The 25,249-nt window shown below is 41.3% G+C and overlaps 1 protein-coding gene across 1 annotated transcript in view; it reads right to left on the reverse strand.

The window, feature by feature from the left end:
- The window catches only part of dnah9 (dynein, axonemal, heavy chain 9), a 186,516-nt gene that overhangs the window by 56,066 nt on the left and 105,201 nt on the right, over positions 1 to 25,249 (reverse strand). The window contains exons 55-63 of the mRNA XM_085465473.1: positions 24,810 to 24,890; positions 24,196 to 24,375; positions 23,199 to 23,429; positions 21,887 to 22,081; positions 20,679 to 20,798; positions 13,054 to 13,242; positions 6,952 to 7,187; positions 6,737 to 6,859; positions 4,527 to 4,731 (exon numbers count right to left, since the gene is read on the reverse strand). Of these exons, the coding sequence (XP_085321599.1) occupies positions 4,527 to 4,731; positions 6,737 to 6,859; positions 6,952 to 7,187; positions 13,054 to 13,242; positions 20,679 to 20,798; positions 21,887 to 22,081; positions 23,199 to 23,429; positions 24,196 to 24,375; positions 24,810 to 24,890 (1,560 nt within the window). The remainder of the gene's footprint in view (positions 1 to 4,526; positions 4,732 to 6,736; positions 6,860 to 6,951; positions 7,188 to 13,053; positions 13,243 to 20,678; positions 20,799 to 21,886; positions 22,082 to 23,198; positions 23,430 to 24,195; positions 24,376 to 24,809; positions 24,891 to 25,249) is intronic.

The following is a 25,249-nucleotide window of genomic DNA, read 5'->3' on the forward strand; positions in this document are numbered from 1 at the left end:
GTTTTTTGAGTGGCGTGGTCCCTGACAGGCGGCTGGTAATACGTTTCTGGCAGTGCTGTTTCTGCCCACGTGTAATCACAGAAGATGCTGATGGGGTGGGGGTGGAACTGTTCCTCCTCCCTCTGGCAAAACTCACACATGACAAAAGACGTACTTGGCTTTGATCGCGCCAGGGGAGCAGATAGTTTAAGAGATCACAATGCTTAATTGTTCTCTTTATGACAGTATTTCCTACTGCTGTGATGAGAGGTATTTCACACCATTGTTAGAACTAATTGAGCCTCTGTTTTGTTGAATCCCAGATGCTTTAAATTGTATGTTATTACCAACTCTGTAGCAGAAAAGTTGCACACAGAGAATGAATCGTGGCATTTTAAGGGAAAACCTGACATGTGTGTGTGGTTGGAAAAGAAAAGAAAAAAGCTTGGTTTGAGTTGTAGACATTTAACTGGAGTGACTCAACTGTGACCTTCTACTTGCCTGCACTCTCTGCTCTTGCGGGGAAAAGCTATCCAAGCTAAAACATTCCCAACTGGATCCAGTAATGAGTCAGTTTTTAACGATTAGCTTTCCTCTGGCACATTGTACTTGTAATTACCCTTGCTTTGGAAAAACAAACAATTAACCAGTCAGCAGAACACTCTAATTGGGATTAAAATAAGATATTACATCTATCATTTTTTTAGGCAAATGATTAGCGAGAGCCAGCAAGCAGCCCTGTTAAGGTAATTTAAGAAGTGGAGCATTTTAGCTCTCATTAATACCGAAAGGCCTGCGCCGGAGCGAATACGCAAGCATGCACACATGTGCACACAAACACACTTGCATGTGCTTAGGGAGGACCAGACGACGTAGTTATTGTGGTAAAAGGTTGTAGACTCATCCCCCTGTGCACTCTCCAAAAAGGCAACTTGACATTTTAAGCTCCTTAGCTCCATCTTTGGCTTTGCTTAAATGAGAGCGCTTTCACCCAGCAGTCATCTTATGGCTCAGTAGCAACGCTAACCTCATTAAAGGTATAATGGCACAGAGTCATTCGAAGAATATAAACAGGTACAGCCAATTTGCACTCCCTCATCAATCTGATGATTGTTATCACTCCGGGTTGTTTACTGACAACAAAGAGCCATTCAGCACTTCATTCTGTCGGCCACGTTTTGATAGGAGGGGGTTCGGGAGTGAACACAGCCAGCAACAGCTCACCCCCACCCTCACCCCAACCACCACCCACCTTCAACTTTCAGCGTTAATTAAAATGATAAGTGAGCTCTAGATCTTGTTTTTTTTTGTCATCCTCCAATCTCAGTGAAATGCTAATTAAACAAGCTTCATTAAATCAAACTTTATTTCTTCTCGATTGGATTTTGCTGAGGGGGCATAAGGCTTAAAATAACTCTGGCATTTTGGCTTTTTTAACTTCTCTTTTCCCATTTTCATTTATTAAAAATGCTGATTTGACTTTGGATGGAAGCCCACAGGTTGGAGTAAAGAGCTGCCCACGGAGACCCAACACAAACAAAGGCACCTCAAGAAACCATCAAAATGCAAATAGGATTGTGTTAGAGTAAATCTGCCTCACCCATTAACAGAGTTCCAACAGTATCTTCCGTTCTGATCTCTCTGAGTCGCTGCCGTCAGCTACACTTGTACTCAAGAAGGAATTTCTTATTTCCCCTTCACTCCTCAACTAACAAGAGCTGCATTTAAGGAACAGTGAAAGTGTGTCAATGTGTCGTCTAATTACTGTGGTACAGTAACGCTATCGGCCAATCAGTTTCAAGCAGCTGATATGCACTGCAGCTTTGATCAAGTGAATTTTGGGTTAAATATAAACATCAGCCCATACTATGGATATTGGAACTAAGAGCTGCTCATTACTTCTCAAAAGTTGTCTACAGAGCTGCCAGCAACTTGCAGTAAATTGCTCACAGTACTGAGTACTGAGCCGGACAGCTGCAGCTGCTGATCAACAGAGTGGAACAGCAGCTTTCTAATCCTTGCTGCCTGAAATAGAATAGCTCTACAGAACAAAGGCAGCCATTTACATTAAAAAGGGAAATACACCTTAAAGCGTCGTCTATCTGCATCTCCCTTGATTTTGGAGATGTGTGAACATAAATGAGGCTACCAAAGTAAAACGCTTAAAAAGCTTAAAGCTCCTTACGGGGAGCATCAAGACAGGATTACATAATTCTCAAAGTTTGGTGATAAACGGCAGCACGTCAAAGGAACAGTACCCAGGGTGACTGCAACACAATGGTAAATTAGCACATGTCAGTGCTTCAAAAGTGAATAGGATTTTTTGATTTAGGATTAACTGTTTAGCTGGGCAGTGCTTCAAGGGCTTTTTCTGATATTGTCTATCATCAAATGATTTAAGATGGTAGCTTGAGCTTATGAAAGCATTTATTTCTGTTTGACCTTGCATCAAAGCAATGTTTCCAGCAATGAAAATACTGTTTTACTCAAACAAAAGGTGAAAATCAAAGAAAGAAAAGGAAAGCGTGAGGTCACATATAATGATTACTGTTCTGTAATGTCTTTAGGATCAATGTTTGCATAAAAGGTGACAGTCTGCACCGTTTCAATAGGAGCAGAGAACAGTGTGATAGGCTCAATGTGATGCTCACTATACGATAAAATATCTGCCACTGTCGGAGTCAAAGCAGGCTTTACATCTGACCATTACAGCCATATCTCTTTGATGTGTCAGCAATTTACATGATTTTTCCTATATACAGCAAACAGATTGAATAACTGCATGTATTACAAAGGGTTGGCTTGAAGTGTGGGTCAGCTCCCTTTTCTGGTTACATGGAACATGACTTTGCAGTTTTGGTGCAATCATAGTTCAACTCAACTGATCTTTTCCACAATAAAAAGGATATTTTTTATTCGTGGAAAAGATCTCTGTTAAAGTAATTGTCGAATCAAGTTTAGTAATAGTTAATTCAAAACAAACCCACATCTGCAACCTGCTTTGCAACCCACCTTCACTCCCCCCTCTCATTCTGACCTAATGGTAAATGGACTGATTCTTGTATAGTGCTTTACTACTCTACCTGAACACTCAAAGCACTTTACACAACTTGCCTCATTCACCCATTCACACAAGCACTTTTTTATATGCTTTTCAACTTAAGTGTTTCTATCTGCCCAAGAATATCCTGCTCTTGGCAGACTGGAGTAGCCGGGAATCAAACCACCAACCTCGCTGACCTCCTCCTACTAACTCCTGAGCTACAGCCATCCTGTTTAATCGTTGTCATATTTGCTGTTATGGTTTCTCCTTTCTCCACACCTTCAGGTTTTTGGGTGCACACATGGAAAGGGATGGAAGTAGCAGAACACAACAGCACTGCTAAATATAAAATAACGCAGATGCCCAGTCACAAAACAAAATCAGCACTTAATCCGTGTATTTCATTGTGTCCAATCAGAAACACACCAGAGACCAGGTATTTAACTGATTACTGGTTTCTGTTTGAGGAAACTCAGTAGGCAACTATTTGCTAACATGTTGCAGAAATGCAATCAGTCCAAACGACACACACTGCTGCTTTGATGTGCGACCCTCGTATCAGAGAAGGATAATGGTAGCTGCATGATCGCGGTGAAGATTAAAAAATGAGTGAATGTGCAGTGTGCTTACGAGACAGCCTGCACAGACAGACAGAACCCCTCTGTCACAAGAAGGTACTGACAGAGCATGAGAAATAGTGCGATGATACAACTCCGATTGATTTCTGCATTTAAAATGAACCGTTTCAATATTATTTGTGCTCTCGGAGCAATATGCAAATGTCCTGTAATTGGGAATTAGCTCTGGGCAAATGCTTGTGTGTCACATTAATTTCAACAACTCCCCTAAGAAAACACTATTGGAACACTGCTGGGAAACTGTGAACATCACCATACCTGAGGATGGACGTTATTACACTTTGAATTTAAAACCACCATTTGGTGTACATTTAAAAATGTTTCATTTAGACGACTTCATGCTCACACACATGCCACGTGAAAACACAGGTGCCGATGTGCACGTTCACAGCCGTGCAGGTTCCCAGTCTCCATAAGTGCGCCATACTAAGCCTCATAATTATCCCACATCCACCAGCCATTAATCAAAGATGCTAGCTGATTGTTTTGGAATCAAAGAGCCCGGACCTTGTGATGTTTAAAGACAGACGATCTTTTCTTGCTGACGAGAACCATTAAGGATTGATAATGACGAGCAAGAGTGTTATGTGCAGCTCTAGGAGGCCCCTGACTCCTCTGACTGTGACTTTTAATTACACCTGCTCAGAAAAGATGTTAAGAGAGAAACTCAAAGAGTCCATCGTGGAATGCTTGTTTGTTCTCTGATAACATCCGAGCAGTGTGACAGATGCTCTTTTCATGTCTGCTCAGGTTCACTTTTACATTCCTGTAACATATTGGATGAAAACGAATCTGTCAAAACTCCCCTTTGTTGTCAAATAGTTGTATCAGGCAGGGTTGCTCCTTGCCTACACTGACTTTCTCACCTTCAGCTGTTCCAGATCAGGTCTCTCCATGCTGACCACGGCAGTCAGCAGCTGGTCCTCCAGACCGTCTCTGGTCACTGTGAAATTTATTAAGGTGCACTGGGCCTGCAGCTCTGGCTGATAATGAGGGCTGGCAAGCTTGGTGTGTAAAATGAGACGGAAACTGGGATTGTACTCACACTCCTTGTCTCCAATCTTTATGTACCTGTTTGTAAATCAGGAACAGAAACGTTTGATCAGTGAGGGTTTCTTAGTGAAAGTAGAGATTCTGAAACAGCACATATAATAGTGGACAATGTCATTATTGGCAAAGATCTAAACATCTGTCTTTTCTGTCTTTCATATGTTTAATACAAACAAATATCTTCAAACTGGGACACTTGTTTGTAATGAGAACCTGTCAAAAATGTCACACAACCTTTCTGCAAGGATGATAGTTTTTGACAATGCCAAACCAACTGATTTTTCTTCATGACAGATATAGTTAAAAAAAAAATACTCTCAAATGTATTACAGTCATTTCCTGAAAATGCTGCACATTTAAACTGCAGAAACTTAGGAAACTGTTAGGGACACATATGACGCTCTAGTAAGCCTGAATTGTCAGTACTACATGTCCTGTGACCCTCTATGTGTATCTAACAGTGACTGAACCAGACAATATTTATAGGTGTGGCTATGCTGAGACCATTACTTACATCAGGGTGTCACCAGACCAGGCTTTTATTTTGTTATTTTGTCATGTGGTTCACTCACTCTTTTCACTGGCTTATTTAGGCACAAGGAGGAACACCACACACACTCTATCATAAGTTTTTTTTATATAACTAACTAAAATCATGAACAGCTGTTTAAATCCTAAAGTTCCTTCAATACACTGTAAAACACTTCTTGTTGCTAGGTAAGTTGCTTTTCCTACTTCCTAGTGGTAAATGGACTTGCACTTATGTAGCACCTTTCTGTTAATTTTGAGCATTCAAAGCATTTTCTACTAAAGCTCTCCTTCACCCAATCACATACACATCCACAGAGGGATTTATCTCAACATAATCAATTTTATCCAACATTCACTTGTACACTCACACACCGACGGATGTATCGGGAGCAACTCAGGGCTCAGTTACTTGCCCAAGGATACTTCAACACATGGACTGGAGGATCTGGGAATCAAATATATATATATATATATATATATATATATATATATATATTTGTTTGTATATATATAAATGGCTAGGGTCACTGTCACTACTGATAGCATGGACCAATGTCTGGAACCCATAGAGGTTGCACAGGTAGTCCAACCAAATATGTGTCATTGCCAGAAGGTTTGCTGTGTCTCCCAGCACAGTCTCAATAGCATGGAGGAGATTCCAGCAGACAGGTAGTTACTCTATGAGGCATTGGCAGGATTGGAGGCAGGGAGTTCTTGGAAGATGAAGGAATTGATACCACTGACTTTGCCCCCACATTTGCCAGACCTAAATCCAATAGAACATCTGTGGCATATTATATTTTGGTCCATCCAACACTGTCAGATTACACCTCAGACTCTCCAGGGGGGTCAGTGTAACCCTGGTCCAGATCTGTGTGGAGATTTCCCAGGAAAGCGCACGTTGTCTCATTAGAAGCATGCCCTGATGTTGTCGGGCATGTGGGGCTCTTCTACTGAGTACCATTTTAAGTTGCTGCAATGAAATTTTGACCTGCTGCATAATTTTTACATGATTTCAGGAGGTCCTTCAATTCAGCTCTCTGTAAGTTGATAGTTTTCATTTCCATCAATTCCATCAAACAATATCCTTTCATTGCTAACACATTACCAAGTTAATAAATGCCACTGTCCATCTTCATTAAAAAGAAATGTTATATAGTGTAATCACTGATAGAGCTCATGTATTGAATCTAATGAAGTTAAATGTATTTAAAATGTTTTTGTGTGGAAACCACAGACATACTAAAATGGTTTATTTGGAAAGTTCTGCTAGGCTTTAACTAACAATAGTTTCTCAAAGATTTACATTTATAGTGTCTATTTTTAATTTGTCATGTGGTGTCAATAATTAAAAAAGGCAGTGAAAAGAAAGTGCTTGTTGCGGTGTTACATATGAGTAGAAAGTTTCCTGAATTAGATCATTGTCTGAAGCAGTGCCTTACAATGCTTCATTCAGTGCTACAAGTATTAAGACACCTTTCAGCATGAGCCTTACCTTCCCTTCTTGATGGTTTCTCTGCCAAGCAGAGGTCCAAGAACAGGATCTAGTGTTTCTTCCAAGTTCTCTATCAGAACCACATCACCTGCTGCCAGCGCTCTCTCTATGGCATCTAGGTACCTTTAAGGTACAAATAACAATGAATCTGTCAAAATTCTGGTTATTAAATGCCCAAAAAACCTCAGTACTGCAGTTTTCTATGAGGCTCTTACCCTCGCTGTCCGATGCGGATGACTTGCAGGTCTTCACCATATTTATTTTTGATCCACTTGATGCCCTGCAGCTGGGGGTCCACCATAAGGGGCCAGCGTTGGCAAGAAGTAAGAATGGTAGCATTCTCCGTGGACATCCTGTCAGCAGGTAGCCCCTCATTCTGCCATGTAGCAACGTCAGCGTCGTCAGTCAGCAGTGTCAAAGGGTCCAGGTCATGCGTCACTGGGATAGGAACCTTACACGTGATTTGCATTTTAATTAGTTTTTCCCAGTGAACTGTTTCAATTCTTCTTCATGATGACTGACAGGTCACAAGTCACAGCAATGGTGCGTTGTTAAAAAGGAACAGATAAACTTTTCCCTTTAGTATTTAAATCTATGTTCATCAAAAGTCGACTGGCAACTGCTGTTAGAATAAAAAACATTGTGGTTTCCATGTAGAGCAGGATTACATTTGGGACTATTTACATCTGCAAATAAATGCCCAAATTGGTAATCCTTTCTTTGGATCATTATTGTATGTGATTTGCATTAAACTTTGGTTAATAGCGCAAAGTGGATACTGGACTATCTCACAGAACGTCCACAGTATGTGAGGACACAGGGCTGTGTCTCTGATACGCTGGTCTGCAGTACGGGGGCCCCACAGGGAACTGTGCTGGCACCGTTCCTCGTCACCCTCTACACTGCAGACTTTTCCATCAACTCCCCACGCTGCCACCTACAGAAGTTCTCTGACGACTCTGCCATAGTCGGCCTCATCACAGGTGAGGACGACTCAGAGTACAGACAGTGGACTCTGGACTTTGTAGACTGGTGTCAGCAGAACCACCTGCTGATCAACGGCGGGAAAACGAAGGAGTTGGTGGTGGACTTCTGGAGACGCAGACCCACCACACTGACACCGGTAAACATCCAGGGAGTGGACATTGAGATAGTGGACTCTTATAGGTACCTGGGTGTTCACCTGAATAATAAACTGGACTGGAGCCACAACACTGATGCTCTTTACAGGAAGGGTCAGAGCAGACGCTACCTGCTGTGGCTGCTGAGGTCATTTGGAGTACAGGGAGCGCTTTTAAAGACCTTCTATGACTCTGTGGTGGCATCTGTCATTTTTTACAGTGTGGTATGTTAGAGCAGCAGTTTATCTGCAGCCGGGAAGAAGAGGTTGGACAAACTCATTAGGAAGGCCAGCTCTGTTCTGGGATGCACCCTGGACCCAGTGCAGGTGGTGGGAGACAGAAGGACTCTGGCCAACATCTCTGATGGACAGAGTCTCCCACCCCATGCATGTAAATGTTGCTGAACTGCAGAGCTCCTTCAGTGACAGACTGCTGCATCCTAGATGCACGAAGGAGCGTTTCTGCAGGTCCTTCCTCCCTGCAGCTGTCAGACTGTACAATCAGAACTGCTCCCAACAATCAGAGATGTTTACATCTATTCAATTCAATTCAATTCAATTTTATTTATATAGCGCCAAATCACAACAAAAGTCGCCTCAAGGCGCTTCATAGATACAGAGAAAAACCCAACAATCATATGACCCCCTATGAGCAAGCACTTTGGCGACAGTGGGAAGGAAAAACTCCCTTTTAACAGGAAGAAACCTCCGGCAGAACCAGGCTCAGGGAGGGGCGGCCATCTGCTGCGACCGGTTGGGGTGAGAGAAGGAAGACAGGATAAAGACATGCTGTGGAAGAGAGACAGAGGTTAATAACAGATATGATTCAATGCAGAGAGGTCTATTAATACATAGTGAGTGAGAAAGGTGACTGGAAAGGAAAAACTCAATGCATCATGGGAATCCCCCGGCAGCCTACATCTATTGCAGCATAACAAAGGGAGGATTCAGGGTCACCTGGTCCAGCCCTAACTATATGCTTTAGAAAAAAGGAAAGTTTTAAGCCTAATCTTAAAAGTAGAGATAGTGTCTGTCTCCCGAATCCAAACTGGAAGCTGGTTCCACAGAAGAGGGGCCTGAAAACTGAAGGCTCTCCCTCCCATTCTACTTTTAAATACTCTAGGAACAACAAGTAGGCCTGCAGAGCGAGAGCGGAGCGCTCTAATAGGGTGATATGGTACTACAAGGTCATTAAGATAAGATGGGGCCTGATTATTTAAGACCTTGTATGTGAGGAGCAGGATTTTGAATTCAATTCTGGATTTAACAGGAAGCCAATGAAGGGAAGCCAAAACAGGAGAAATATGCTCTCTCTTTCTAGTCCCTGTCAGGACTCTTGCTGCAGCATTTTGGATTAGCTGAAGGCTTTTCAGTGAGTTTTTTGGACATCCTGATAATAATGAATTACAGTAGTCCAGCCTGGAAGTAATAAATGCATGAACTAGTTTTTCAGCGTCACTCTGAGACAGGATATTTCTAATTTTAGAGATGTTGCGCAAATGGAAGAAAGCAGTCTTACATATTTGTTTAATATGTGCATTGAAGGACATGTCCTGGTCAAAAATGACTCCAAGGTTCCTCACCGCGTTACTGGAGGCCAAGGTAATGCCATCCAGAGTAAGAATCTGATTAGATACCATATTTCTAAGATTTTCAGGGCCGAGTACAATAACCTCAGTTTTATCTGAATTAAGAAGCAGAAAGTTAGCGGCCATCCAGGTCTTTATGTCTTTAAGACATTCCTGCAGTTTAACTAATTGGTGTGTGTTATCTGGCTTCATGGACAGATAGAGCTGGGTGTCATCTGCATAGCAGTGAAAATGTATGCTATGTCTTCTAATGATGCTGCCTAAGGGAAGCATGTATAATGTAAACAGAATTGGTCCTAGCACTGAACCCTGTGGAACTCCATAATTAACCTCAGTGTGTGAAGAGGACTCTCCATTTACATGCACGAATTGGAGTCTATTAGATAGATATGATACAAACCACTGCAGCACAGTACCTGTAATACCTACAGCATGTTCTAATCGCTCTAATAGGATATTATGGTCAACAGTATCGAATGCTGCACTAAGGTCTAGCAGGACAAGCACAGAGATGAGTCCACTGTCAGAGGCCATAAGAAGATCATTTGTAACCTTCACTAAAGCTGTTTCTGTGCTGTGATGAGCTCTGAAACCTGACTGAAACTCTTCAAATAAACCATTCCTCTGCAGATGATCTGTTAGCTGTTTGACAACTACTCTTTCAAGGATTTTTGATATGAAAGGAAGGTTGGAGATTGGCCTATAATTAGCTAAGACTGCTGGGTCTAGAGATGGCTTTTTGAGTAAAGGTTTAACTACAGCCAGCTTGAAGGCCTGTGGTACATAGCCGATTATTAGAGATAGGTTGATCATATTTAAGATCGAAGAATTAATTAATGGCAGGACTTCTTTGAGCAGTTTTGTAGGAATGGGGTCTAAAAGACACGTTGAAGGTTTGGAGGAAGTAATTATTGAAGTTAACTCAGAAAGATCAATTGGAGAAAAAGAGTCTAACTTAATATCAATGGTACTAAGAGTAGCTGTAGATAATATTACATCTGTGGGATGATTATTGGTAATTTTTTCTCTAATGATAAAAATTTTATTTGTGAAGAAGTTCATGAAGTCATTACTAGTTAACGTTAAAGGGATGGTTGGCTCAAAAGAGCTCTGACTTTTTGTCAGCCTGGCTACAGTGCTGAAGAGAAACCTGGGGTTGTTCTTATTTTCTTCAATCAGTGATGAATAGTAAGATGTTCTGGCTTTGCGGAGGGCTTTCTTATAAAGCAGCAAACTATTTCTCCAGGCTAAATGATGATCCTCTAGATTTGTGACACGCCATTTCCTCTCCAGATTACGAGTCATCTGCTTTAGGGTACGTGTTTCAGAATTATACCACGGAGTCAGGTACTTCTGATTTGAGGCCTTAGTTTTCACAGGAGCTACAGTATCCAGAGTCGTACGTAGTGAGGAGGTGAAATTATTAACAAGATAATCGACCTCTGTTGGGGTAGCGTTCAGATAGCTGCTTTGCTCTGTGTTGGTACATCTGCGCTGTAACTGCAATAAGTTAATTAACCGATTCGCACTACAACCTGGTTTGCCTCTTATCTGTAGCTATTTTTATTTAATTTAATAACTGTACAATACTCTGTATATAGTAACCATTGTCCTTAATGTAAATATGTAAGAAAAATTGTGTATGAAAGAAAGAGTACTTTATTGATCCCAATGTGGAAATTCCTCTCTGCATTTAACCCATTCACTCGGTGAAGCAGTGGGCAGCCATTGGGCGCCCGGGGAGCAGTGTGTACGGACGGTACCTTGCTCAGGGGTACCTCAGGGTAGCTGTTCAGGGGAATCGAACCCCCGACCTTCCGATCATGGGCAACCACTCTACCTACTGAGCTATCCCTGTTTCTGTTGTGTCCTGTGTACTCTTTGTTTGTATATGTGTCTTTCTGGCTGCTGTTACAACCAAATTTCCCCTTGTGGGACAATTAAAGGATTATTCTAATCTATTCTAAATACTAAAAAATTAAAACAAGAAAATTAATGTTTAATAATATTAATAGAAGAGCTAAACCATCAGTGAACAGTGAACATAACAGACATGTCTCAGTCAGAGAAGCTGACGGTGGTAGTGATAAAAAGCAATGCAACTTGTTATCTGTGCTACCACTGTTTTGTATTTGTGCCTCAGGACTTCTGTGAACATTCGGCCGTGGTATTTTCAAGCACAGAAAACAGGCATTATATTGCTAGTAATGAATGAATGTCTCTACCTTCCTAGCCCGTTTTTCCCTGATTTTCTGATTCTGACTACAGTTGAGACAGTGACATCACAGTGACATTCCAGTTTAGTTTTTTTTTCTCTATTGCCATTTATTTCCATTTGCGTTTTGATTTAACCACCAAAACTACGTAGTTAGGCTTGCAAAATGATCGTGTTCTGGATTAAAATATATCTTTTAATCCTTCACTTTAAAAAAGGATGCTTAAGGTGCCTGTTGTGTCAAAATGTGATGTTCCTGCCTGGTTGTGAGACAAATCTGTCATCGTGATGGGTGATTCATGACACCAGTGTCAGAGGACACCTTGTATTTATCTCTGAGATGCCATAGAGTTTGACTAAACAGCAGTGTTTAGTGCTGTGGGAATTAGACCAGCAATGTACAACATAACGTTTTCTCAGTTGGGCCTCCAGGCAAACAAATGTCCAAACAGGTACAATCTCTTTAACAACCATTATGAATAAAACGATTGATCGCAAATTAAACTTTAGTTAAAGTTTCAGGGGTAAAATTTTACTGACCTCCAAATAAAGCCAACCTAATTTATTTTAATAGATTAAATTATAGAGCATATTAGCAGATTTACATTAATTATATAAATCTGCAAAATACTTTGCAGATTTGCAGCCTCAACCACACTGCAAGAGAGGTGGGCTGCTTTCCTTCGCATTTTAACAATCCAAACAGGTAGCTCAACGCAGGACTTTTACTGACATTTTAATGGGAAAATTGTAACAAAACACTGCTTGTTGGTGAGGGTTCATTTCAGCCAGTTTGCTTCACAGGTGGACTCAAATCATGGAAACACTATTAGTGGCCCAAAAGGCCAGCAGCTGCCCAGTAATGGAACATTTACCAGTAGCATTACAATTTGCAAGCAATAAAAAATAGATAAACAACACTACATAACATTTTATAACTGCAGTTGTTAATGTGTCCTATCAGCCATGATACATGACCTAATTAATTCATAAAGTATTCTAAATGTTTTGCGTAATACAAACCCGTTGTAACTGCTGAGTAAGCATTAATATCCCTTAAGTCTATTTTTTTTTTTACAAAAGCTACTTATATTTACTCAAGTTATATTATTAATCATTTAAATTTGAACCATTTTATAAAATATATATAAGGTTTTCTGAACAGATTATTGTTTTTTCCACTGTACATTTAGCTGTGGGCAAAATTCCTAAAGTCCTGACATCACTAGCAAACAATAATTACATGCAGAGATAGAGAAAGACCAACAGGGCCGGTTGCAGATTCATTTCTGTGTTACATTTCAGTCAGATTTACAAGTAAAGGTTTTCAAAGACTTTTCACAATTCTTGCAGTGTGGCTAATTCAAGTTGAAATAACACATAATGAACCCACCTTCAGCTGACTGAGATAAGGCCTCCACGTGCTGTCCATAAGCTGGACCCTGTAGCGCTTGGTAAAATATCCTAGGTAGGAGATGAAGGTGGTGATGAGGAGAACATCTCCACACAGAGTCCTTTCCTGCTTCTTGAAGTTCTCTACAGCCTCTGCCCAGCGAACATTCTCTGATGCTAGACCACCCACCTAAACAGAAAATAGCAGCAGACCACTTTTAAAGTTGTTGTTTTTTTTTTCATTTTTCCCAATGAAATACCGTCATTCCATCATCTTCCCCAAAGCCATTGTGGAAAGAATCAAAATCAAATGATGGCTGCTGCTGCCAAGGTGCTAAACCATAATTTAAGGAAATCTCCACAACAATGCCTTAATACCTTTGAGTTGTTTTTTTTTTATTACCATTTTTAGGTTTAAACACTCTGCTTGTGCACCGACACCACTACTTTTTACTTTTTAGCAATGACCCAGTGTCCCTCCAGGGATCAATAAAGTTCCCCTCAATATCTTATGTCCTCTAAACTTCAGAGGGCGCACGCACTAACACAGACTGCAACTTCTCAGTGCACATCACAGAAATACCGTGCACTTCAGCAAGTTGACTGCATTTGCACTGACATTTTGGATTGACTAGGCAATAAGCACAACCTCAACCTCTGTTTGTTGCTTCTGTCAGGTCTTTTAGAAGCTTTCTCTGAATAATTTAGATTATCATACTAGCATTGTCAACATTCATCTTTGCATTTTGCTGCTGTAAGCAGGAGATTTACAAACCAAAAGATGATTACAGGATTTATGTGTATATGTGAATGTGTATGTAAATGTATTGTGGACCTAAAGGCAGAGACAACCACACTAACATGGGGCAAATATATCTATATTTAAAGATATCTATATATATATATATATATATCTATATCTATATATATATATATATATATATATATCTATATATATATATATATATATGGCTGCTCAATTAATCGAATTTTAATCACGATTACGATCTGGGCTTTCAACGATCATTAAAAATGACTGAGCCGATTATTACCCCCTCCCTCATTTATCCGCGTCACCTTAAAGGCCGGTCCGTGAAAATATTGTCGGGCATAAACCGGTCAGTGGCGCAAAAAAGGTTGGAGACCTGATTAAGAGGACCCGAGGGAAGCTCAGAAAGCTCGGAAAGCTAAGCAGAAGTTATTTGGAAAAGAGAGGTTAAAAACAACTTCAGTGGTGTTGCACACTATTTTATATTATTTTTTTAAAGTCATTGTTAACCCTTTAAAGCCGGTCAGAGCAGCACCCTCCGTTTTGTGTAACTATTTTTAAATCCCTGTAGAACCAGAACGTCTAAGCTAGCGCAATAACCCAGAGGAGTTGTACTTACATCTGATGCCATCAGCTTGTCCTCGGTCACGGTTTCCTTCCACATAAAGCTTTGGAAAAACTGCATAAAAAGCGCTTGCAGGAACAAAAACACAATATTCCAGAAACACGCTTTGCCGATCCGATCAGCTGTTCGTAACACTTCCCACAGTGAAACAGACGTCAGCACGAACTACCGCATATCCGCCATTTCCTGCCCGAAACCGGAAGTGACGTCATTTTCGCGGAAATTGTAGTTTTTTTACTCGTAGGCCTTAAAAGCCTATACTGGTCATGTTTGACTTTTCTGAATAGTTTCTGAGATGCTTAGAACTCGCATTGCACTGCTGGAAATAGTTTATTTTGATGCACCTGCTGTTTTCTTTGCAAATTTGCATCATAGGATTGTTTTTTCGTTTTTCCTGCAGTATATAAAAATTGGTGTATCTCCAAAATAAAACTATGAAGACACTCAAAATAAATTTCCCTGTTGTTGTAAACTATTTTTTGCAACTTTTTTGTATTTAAAGTTTTGAAGGATAAGCCTCTTAAATTTCTCCAAGTAGAAATATATGTAAAAAAACAAAAATGATTTTCAATTTTTTTTGTAGTTTATTGCACTTTTTTGCAATTAATGTAGTTACTATGGACTTAATGCATACATATTATTAAAATATGGGCTATAACAGTTGCATAGCAAATTAAAATGCTCCCACAAATGGCACTACAACATGTAAAAAAATAATATGAGCTCTGGCGGACTTGGTTCTATGGTAGGTCTTAAAGGGTTAAATAAATATCGTCAAATAATCGAGATCTCAATTTCAGTGAAAATAATCGTGATTATCATTTTTGCCATAATCGAGCAGCCCTATATATATATATTTAAAGATATCTATATCTATATATAAAACACCCAGCACGCCCCTGCGGGCGGTTTATCCTTCAAGCTCGGGTCCTCTACCAGAGGCCTGGGAGCTTGAGGGTCCTGCGCAGTATCTTAGCTGTTCCCAGGACTGCGCTCTTCTGGACAGAGATCTCCGATGTTTTTCCCGGGATCTGCTGGAGCCACTCGCCTAGCTTGGGAGTCACCGCACCTAGTGCTCCGATTACCACGGGGACCACAGTTACCTTCACCCTCCACATCCTCTCGAGCTCTTCTCTGAGCCCTTGGTATTTCTCCAGCTTCTCGTGTTCCTTCTTCCTGATATTGCTGTCATTGGGAACCGCTACATCGATCACTACGGCCGTCTTCTTCTGTTTGTCTACCACCACTATGTCCGGTTGGTTAGCCACCACCATTTTGTCCGTCTGTATCTGGAAGTCCCACAGGATCTTAGCTCGGTCATTCTCCACCACCCTTGGGGGCATCTCCCATTTTGACCTCGGGACTTCTAGGTTATACTCGGCACAGATGTTCCTGTACACTATGCCGGCCACTTGGTTATGGCGTTCCATGTATGCCTTGCCTGCTAGCATCTTGCACCCTGCTGTTATGTGCTGGATAGTCTCTGGGGCATCTTTACACAGCCTGCACCTGGGGTCTTGCCTGGTGTGATAGACCCCAGCCTCTATGGCTCTTGTACTCAGAGCTTGTTCTTGTGCTGCCATGATTAGTGCCTCTGTGCTGTCTTTCAGTCCAGCTTTGTCCAGCCACTGGTAGGATTTCTGGATATCAGCCACCTCCTCTATCTGCCGGTGGTACATACCGTGCAGGGGCCTGTCCTTCCATGATGGTTCCTCGTCTCCCTCCTCTTTATTGGGTTTCTGCTGCCTGAGGTATTCACTGAGCACTCGGTCAGTTGGGGCCATCCTGTGGTGCTGACACTCACCAGTCCCCGGCCCCCTTCCTTCCGCTTAGCGTACAGCCTCAGGGTGCTGGACTTGGGGTGAAACCCTCCATGCATGGTCAGGAGCTTTCTTGTCTTTATGTCAGTGGCTTCTATCTCCTCCTTTGGCCAGCTTATTACCCCAGCAGGGTACCTGATCACGGGCAGGGCGTATGTGTTGATGGCCTGGATCTTGTTCATACCATTCAGCTGACTCCTCAGGACTTGCCTGACCCTCTGCAGGTACTTGGTGGTTGCAGCCTTTCTAGCGGCCTCTTCATGGTTCCCATTTGCCTGCGGGATCCCCAGGTACTTGTAACTGTCCTCTATGTCTGCAATGTTGCCTTCTGGTAGTTCAATCCCCTCAGTTCTGACTACCTTCCCTCTCTTTGTTACCATCCGACTACACTTCTCCAGTCCGAACGACATTCCAATGTCATTGCTGTATAGCCTGGTAGTGTGGATCAGTGAATCGATGTCTCGTTCACTCTTGGCATACAGCTTGATGTCATCCATGTACAGGAGGTGGCTGACAACTGCTCCGTTCCGTAGTCGGTATCCGTAGCCAGTCTTGTTAATGATCTCACTGAGGGGGTTCAGGCCTATGCAGAACAGCAGTGGGGACAGAGCATCTCCTTGGTAGATCCCGCACTTGATGGTAACTTGTGCTATGGGCTTGGAGTTGGCCTCTAGTGTTGTACGCCACATCCCCATTGAGTTCCTGATGAAGGCTCTTAGGGTCCCATTGATCTTGTACAATTCTAGGCATTCCAGTATCCAGCTGTGGGGCATTGAGTCATAGGCCTTCTTGTAATCAATCCAGGCAGTGCACAGGTTGGTCAGTCTGGTCTTGCAGTCTCGGCTGATTGTTCTGTCTACCAGTAGCTGGTGTTTTGCACCTCTGGTATTCTTGCCAATTCCTTTCTGTGTCCCGCTCATGTATTGACCCATGTGCCTGTTCATCTTAGCCGATATGATGCCTGACAGGAGCTTCCATGTAGTACTGAGGCAGGTTATTGGTCGGTAGTTGGAGGGGACCGGTCCCTTCTTGGGGTCCTTGGGGATCAGGACCGTCCGGCCTTCAGTTAGCCATTCCGGGTGTCTTTCGTTAACTAGCAGCTGGTTCATTTGTGCTGCCAGACGCTCGTGGAGTGCAGTCAGCTTCTTCAGCCAGTAGGCGTGAACCATGTCGGGCCCTGGTGCTGTCCAACTCTTCATACTGGAGACCCTTTCTTGGATATCTGCCACTGTGATGGTTACTGGACCCTGTTCAGGGAGGTCGCTGTGGTCTGCCCTCAGATCCTCTAGCCACTGAGCATTGCCGTTATGGGTTGCATCCTTCTCCCATATGCTCTTCCAGTATTGCTCCGTCTCCAGCCTTGGTGGTGCTGTTCTCTTATTGTTCCCTTGCCACTGAGAGTACACCTTTGCTGGTTCTGTGGAGAACAGCTGGTTTATTCTCCTGCCTTCTATCTCTCTGGTGTACCTCCTCAAGCGGCTGGCCAAGGCTGTGAGTCTTTGCTTGGCAGTTTCCAAGGCCTCAGGTATGGACAACTTGCTGTATTTCTTAGGCACCTTATTTGTCGCACCTTTCTGCAACTCCGTTAGTTGGCTAACCTCCCTCCGTGCTACTTTGATCTTGCCCTCTAGCCTCCTTCTCCATGGAGGGTACTGCCCCTTGTGGCTGTTCAACTTTTTTGTATATATTTTTGTATATATATATATATATATATATATATATATATATACATATATATATATATATACACACACACATACACACATATATATATTTACATATATAAATATAAATAAACATACTTTCACACTGTGTTAATTAACGTTTGTCCTGGCAGTTTTTCCAAAAACTAACTGGAATAAAGTTCCAGTTAGCACTTTAAGTTCTGTCATCATTGGGGACGATTTGATTAAATTATCCTCCAAACTGTTGGCAATCTAGGAACAAAGAAAATAATAATTACTGAGTTACAAAGTTAAATTTATTTATAAAAAGTCTGGTTGACCTTCTCCAAAATATCAAGTTATTGTCACCACCTATAATGACTCAGCTCTTATATTTGAACTACTATTAATCACTTTAGCCATTTTAACCACCCTTATTAAACAAGCAGCACGATATATAGTGACAGATTTTTAAAGGAGGCTCTTTGTCTGCAGACTATTTTGAATACACATTTGAGACGGTCCCTATCTTGTGTATTATTCAAGATGGCAGCTTTTCATATCAAATCATGGAGTAGACACCTGTGCAATATCAGACCATTTTTCTTATTCTGCAGTGCACAAAACCTTTGCAGAAGACTGGATGAAACGTTATTTATAAGGATAAAGATGTCTAGCGTTTTTTTAGCCTGTCAGTAAGTTGTGTCTCCATTACTGAATAAAGCCTTAGCTTCTAGCAGTTTAATTTTGCAGTACTTAGATAAGTATCATGTGAATTGCTCCTAAGACAGAAGGAAATGTCAGAATCTTCTGATGAAGCCTTAAAAGCAGGTTGTCTGTAATGACTCAGAAAAGCAGTTGTGCTGCATGACAAATCAGCAGGATAAATGATGGTAATATGGTCAAATAAAGAAATTACTCTTTTTACTGGAAAGTGTCATTACATGACTCAAATCTAATTTCAACAGGCCAAACTGTGCAAGGTGCCTTTCTGGGCCCAGACTATCAAGCCCTCTAGTTAATGACTGAACAACAGTGCCGGGAGCAAATGTTCAATATGATACAGTCAGTCCATGATTGGTTGTCATCCATGCTTCCCTCCCAAGCAGCTCCACCTCACCTCACATGCTATTACCTGATGCATGTGTGTTAAAAAAGATTCTCTGTCTTTACAAGCTTTGGTGGACTTCGGTGCTGAGCAGTAGGCACAGATGTTTTCTTTTATTGGTGAGTATTCACTCACCAAGCCAAATCATTACATTCAGGTGTTCCAAGCACTTCCATCACCACAGGTGTATAAAATGTATAATTGAGCATTAGGGCAGAATGGGTTGTTTTAGGAGCTCAGGAGTGTTACCATTCTATAGTCAGCTGTTGGCGGTATCATAACAAACTAGAAGCGGAATATCAGCAACTCAGCCACGAAAACTGGTGCAGAATTCACCAATTTGCTACAGACCTTTAAATTTCATGTGGCCTTCAGATTAGCTCAAGAACAGTGGCACAAAAGCACAGAGAGCTTTATGGAATGGGTTTCTATCTGTTCAAAACCATTAGAGAGCATCGCTGACAAGTCTCTTGAGTGCTTCAAAGCCTCATTGTTATCACAAAAAAGTGTGATTTTGAGTTCCATCTGTAACCTTCCGAGGGTACGTCAGCGAAGGTGGACATATGAAGGCTGACCCAAAGAAAATCAATGCAGTAGCTGATTGCCCCACTCCAACTTTTGCCGATGCTTTATATGTGACTAAAGCCACACCCTTGCCAGACTTCTCCTCAAAAGTCTCCTTTGTTTGGGCCCAGGAAGCAGGGTCAGGCTTCTAAGAGAGATTTTCATCTCTGCTCAAGTTCTGATCAAACTAGTGATTCTTTTGAGAAACAGGATCACCAACTGAGACACTCAGAACATTTCTGTATAATTTTATTTTATGTTAGTTATCTTGGGGAAAACAAAAATCTCGTTTTTAATCTTATTTTGTTAAATATTTACGACCTTGATGGACAGTGTTGGTTGTCTGAAAAAGTAACATATCTTTTCCATTTATTTATACCAGTGGGACCACAATGGGGATTTCTGTCAATCATGTGTTATTATTAAATCATAAAACAGCACAAAAAGTCACATATAAATTGAAATTCATGACATTAATACTCTGTATGTACTCTGTAGCAATCCTATTTTTTCCCAAGTCTGTATATGCAGTTGGCAGAATAACTACAGCATGAAATAGCAAAAATTTCAGGCCTTCATTCATTTCTGGCCCAAATAGCTTCTGTGCTATCTCATATGGCATCAGCTCCTCTTTTGATTGTATTATCAGATTAAGAAACTTTTGATATAGACATTATGCGTCACCTGTCATTTCTTTTATTTCATTTTAAATCTATTTCCTCCCGATAATTGATGGTGAAGAGGATGTGGCTGGCTTCTTCAGTCAGCGCTTCTGATATCATTTTATGTGTGTTAGGCATAAAATCTTTCCTACACCACAGACAAGAAAGAATCGGTAACCCAGGTACCCAGCAAGAAAGGTGCTGACAGTTGTAACCTCAAAATAAAAAATATGACACAAATAATGCTTAATTGATTGAAAGTGTCTTAGTCTAAATGCTACTAATCAAAGATAAGACAAAATCAACATCAGATTTAAAATGCAGTATTGCAGTGTGCACACATCTGTAACTATGTAAGCATGCTGTGACAGGAAACAGAGTGTATTTGTCTGTGGTAGTGGCTAGCCTCCTCACCAGACGGTTAGCCAGGGAAATGGTGTGCGCGGTTGATTCTGCTTCCTGTTGGCACTTGAGCTTGTCTGCAGTGGCCTTCTCAAACTTGGCTGTGAGCTTGGCCAGGTTCTCATTAAGGTGCTGATAGGCCACAAACACACACGCACACAAAAACAGAGAAAAAATTGGCACTTGTTAAAGTACAGTGTGGTCATAACGAATCCTAAGAGACAGAGATTAAAGACAGTCAAAGTGTTTCTATGAAAGAAATTTAGGAGTGTGTAGAAAGTTGGGTAAAACTTATCATTAGTCCCACTATGGATTTACTTGGCATATGGAAGCAATTAGCGCAAGGACAAACAGGATTAATCGGTGGAGAGGCACACAGGTTCAGTAGATTAGTTTGAGGATTGCTAATTCCCCTTGGCTCCGAAGCCACTCTCCACTCAAGCGATCTGACTGAGGGCTTGAAAAATGACAGCGAGAAGTCACGCTGGATCTTATTAATAGTCGTCACTCTGCACTCTGCAGGTTTTGATGTAAGCAGCAAAAGCTGCTGCAGTGTACCGAACCCAGTGCTCTGCTGGGGCTGTCTGATGCGCTGAATGCCAAACGCCACTGAGAAACAATTATTTACAGCTGCTTTTATCAATAGGGTTTTCAGGCTGACAGATTTGGTTTTAGATTAATTAACTGCAAAAGCTTTTAAAAGCACTTGCAACAGCTTAGCATTGATGAAATGCTGTTGGTAGATCATTGCTGGAAGAACGCATGTGTCAACTGTCACTCAAGTGTTGGAAAAATAATTCTGAACTTTTGCTTATGGCTTCCAGTTGTTTCTATTTTATTTCTGTAGCACCAAAATCTTATTATAACTACATATCTTCAGGTGATGGAGTTGTTGATCCTCACTGATGTCTCACGAATCTTTTATAGTGAGGTGCTGAGGATTTCTGACTTTTATAAGTCACTTTTCAACTCTGTCTCTTTTAAGTTTTAATACTTTTTTGTGCGTGTCACTGCGTTTGTGTCAAAGAAATGATAAGAAGAAGACAAGAACATGCCTTCAAAGAACAGTACTCCTTTCTTTAATAAAATGGTAATGCAATTTCAAAGAATATATCCTTTGGATTTTAGATATTGAAATTGTCTTCTTTTGAAACAGATACTTGTCAGGCAACAAATAAACTTTTCATTTCCTGTAGTCTCAGTTCAGTGCAGTGGCTTACATTGATTTTGCTTTTGATGGCGGCGAGCTTCTCTTGTGCAGCCGCCAGCTCTGCATTGGCCTTGCTTAGAGCCTGACGCTTCGGCTCCACCTCGCAGTAAACCTCGTAGAACTTGACGATGTTTAAAACCCAGGAGCACAGACCCGCTGCTGCATATGACTTGGATGCCACCAGGTCTGGCTGGAATTCTGGATCCTGGAGAAAAGGATACACATGCTGTCACATCCTGCTTCCAAATTCAAAATGCGTTAATAATTTCTCAGGCTGTCAGCAAATATCCTGAAAATGAACATAAAATTCATATTAAATTATGGTTAAAATGCAGTATAAAATGTCTTTCTGTGTAATAACGTCAGGAGAGCTGTGTGGTAAAGTTGCAGGCTTAACACTGTTGCTGATGTGAAGTGAGAGAGAGTAATAAATGATTTACAACGCTTGGACATTAGCAGGCTTCTCACATACATTAGCTAGCTTAACTTTTGTAACTTTGTCTGCAAAACATACAGGCGAAGACACACAGTTCTACATCAACATCAGTTTGGGCCTGAAATAATTCATCAGCAACTACGTGGTAATGATGGTAAAAAATTCATGATCCAACTCATAAGCATGAGAGGCTAACAAGGATATAGCTAGCTGTTTCTTTTCTTGGAAAATCTTTTGATATAGCTGCTACCTCTGTCCATTAAATGTACACCAAGAATGAATATCAATTTACAAATGAGTTTGTTATTGCAAAACGAATGCTGACATATTTTTGTTTATTATATTGCTTTGGCACAGTCCTTTCATGTTATCCTGTGTAATTTGATCTGCAGCAGCTATTTTGGCTAAAGGATACAGGATATTACTGGATTCTCAAACACACAGTGTCAAAAGCAAATCAGTGATAATGAAAGTAAAATCATTTGGTGCACAGGCAGTTGGAAAATAGTTCTCAGTTTGAACTATTTTACCTGTTTTTCCAAAATAGTTCTTTTTTTCACAAGGTACAGAGATTAATTTCAGTTCAACAGTTCCTACATAGTGAACTTAAGCTGCACTTTACCTTTATTGGCCACACTGACATTCCTCATGTTTGCTTCACTGAACTTCATCATCAGGACGGCTGTTAAATTTGTAATGCTTAATTTACTAGCTGATTCTCTCTCTCTGTCATTTCAACACTTGGCAGCCATAATGTGCCATTGTCATTATAATCACACCCCTACTAAATTTATGACTTATTAGTTGAGCTTGCCATGCGGCAGACATTGCACTCTGAACAGTGTTAGCAAGGAATTCAATGAGTAAGGGCTAATTGAACACTTACCTGCAGGTAAGGCTGAATGGCCTTAAGGCAAGCCTCTGGGATCTTTTCCTTGTTGAAGTTAATCAAAGAGTCCAGGAATGTGTCCACTTTGGCCATCATTACCTTTGCAGCCTTCCAGCTGCGATCCTTTGGGACTTTGCCACCAGGTGCCATCAGGACCATGACTGCTGCTGTGATGTTGGTCACTGCTGCCACTGGAGAGCCAAATGACTTCAGCTCAGTCAAGTTGTTCTGATGTAGGGAAGACAGACAGAGTCACTAATGAAAAATGAAAGCTGTGATCGAATTGAGTTTGTATAAAAGTACTTGTCTGTGGTCTTCTGAGGGGAAAAGAGAGAAAGTGGAAAGGATTAGAACAGGGCTGCCCAATCCCGGTCCTCGAGAGCTACCGTCCTGCAGCTTTTAGATGCATCCCTACTCCAACACAGCTGAATCAAATGGTCAAATGGTTTGATTACTTCTTCAGCATGCCATCATGTTTGGCAAAGGCCTGATAACAAGCCATTCATTTGATTCAGGTGTGTGGGAACAAGGATGCATCTAAAAGCTGCAGGACGGTAGCTCTCGAGGACCGGGATTGGGCAGCCCTGGATTAGAATAAAGACAGAAGAACCTGTGCTGACTCTGAGAAGACAACAGAGAATTCTAATTAGGGCATCTTTAGAGAGCTCTAAGCAGTGATTGAACTGTCTGTTCTGCTTGTTTGAACAGAGAGCACCTTTAAACACAGAGGGTGTTTTTGAATATCCCCCAGGATGCTCATAAACCTACATGGGATGCAAGGATAAAGTAAAATGTCTGCAGAACACAGAGAAGACATTATTTTGGGGAAGACCTGCTGAATCCTATGACTAAATAATCTCCTATACAATTCAAGGCTTGTGTGCACGTAAGTTATTCCACTGAAGCTGGGAAAATTAAATCAAAACCAAGCAAGAAAAGTATAAAGTATGAAGTAAATCAATACGTTACAGCATGGGACAAGAGAGTAACTGACCTTATTGAGAGTGTTAAGGGCATCCTGAGCAGCAAGCAGGGCTGGCTCGGCTTTAGCTAAGTCTTCTTCACAGTCTCTCTGTTTGCCGCTGACTACCACAGCAATGGCAGCCACTTTTTCTTCTTCTTCATCAGCCACCGCCTTCTCTTTGGACACTTTCTCAGTTTCTATCCCAACCTCCTGGGGCCAGCACACAGAATTTATTGCTAGGTTAACATGTAAAGTGGCTTAATAAACACAACTACTCTTTAATTAAGCAAAACTGGTATTTTAAACTGTAAAAAGACAAATCAAAATTCCAAGGTATAAGACTGAGAACAAAGAATGCTCTGAGAAACAAAATGCAGGCGTTTTTTCTTCCGACTAATTTGACACTGAGGTTTAAGCCTAACTTTCTCTGAATATCTAATATTTTACTGAGCAGTTCCAGCCAAGACTAGAAATCCATCCGTAGATAGGGATGCTGCTTCTGATATGACAGCCTAGTGCTTAATTAAGATTTATTTAACATCATACTTCATTTCTTTAAGCACTGCCAGAGAAATATGCCCCAAAACACAGATACGTGTTTTGTTTTGTTTTTCTTGAGGTGCTGGTGTTATATATGTTCTTGCCTGTATAAGTTTGTCAGCATCCTCATTCTTCTGCTTGAGTTCCACTTCTTGAGCAGCCAGCTTGGCCTTGAGGTCATCCACCTATCGGAAGATGAGACACCGGAGAGCGGGAGGTCAGGAGGATTTGCCTGGATGAAGATCTGGATAAATGAGATCTTCAGCCAGTCAAATCCTTGTTCAATGGAGCAGTACAACAAATTTCTGACAGTAGTATATGCTAAGAGTTACAAAGAGATGAGTGCCTACCAGCAAATCTGTAGGCAAGAAACGAGATTTTTTTAAGTGAACAGACCAGCATTTATATGGAGTTTCTCTATTCTTACTGACCACTGATCTCTGTATTGCTCTCTTCCACAGCGTGTCTTTGTCCTGTCTTCCTCCCCTCAACCCAAAGAGGTTTGTTCCTGTTAAAAGGGAGTTTTTCCTTCCTGCTGTCACCA

This window comes from Copadichromis virginalis, linkage group LG8, assembly GCF_057382275.1.
Source record: "Copadichromis virginalis isolate Kocher_CV1m ecotype Utaka linkage group LG8, C_Virginalis_male_GT1.1, whole genome shotgun sequence".
NCBI classification, from domain to species: Eukaryota; Metazoa; Chordata; class Actinopteri; order Cichliformes; family Cichlidae; genus Copadichromis; species Copadichromis virginalis.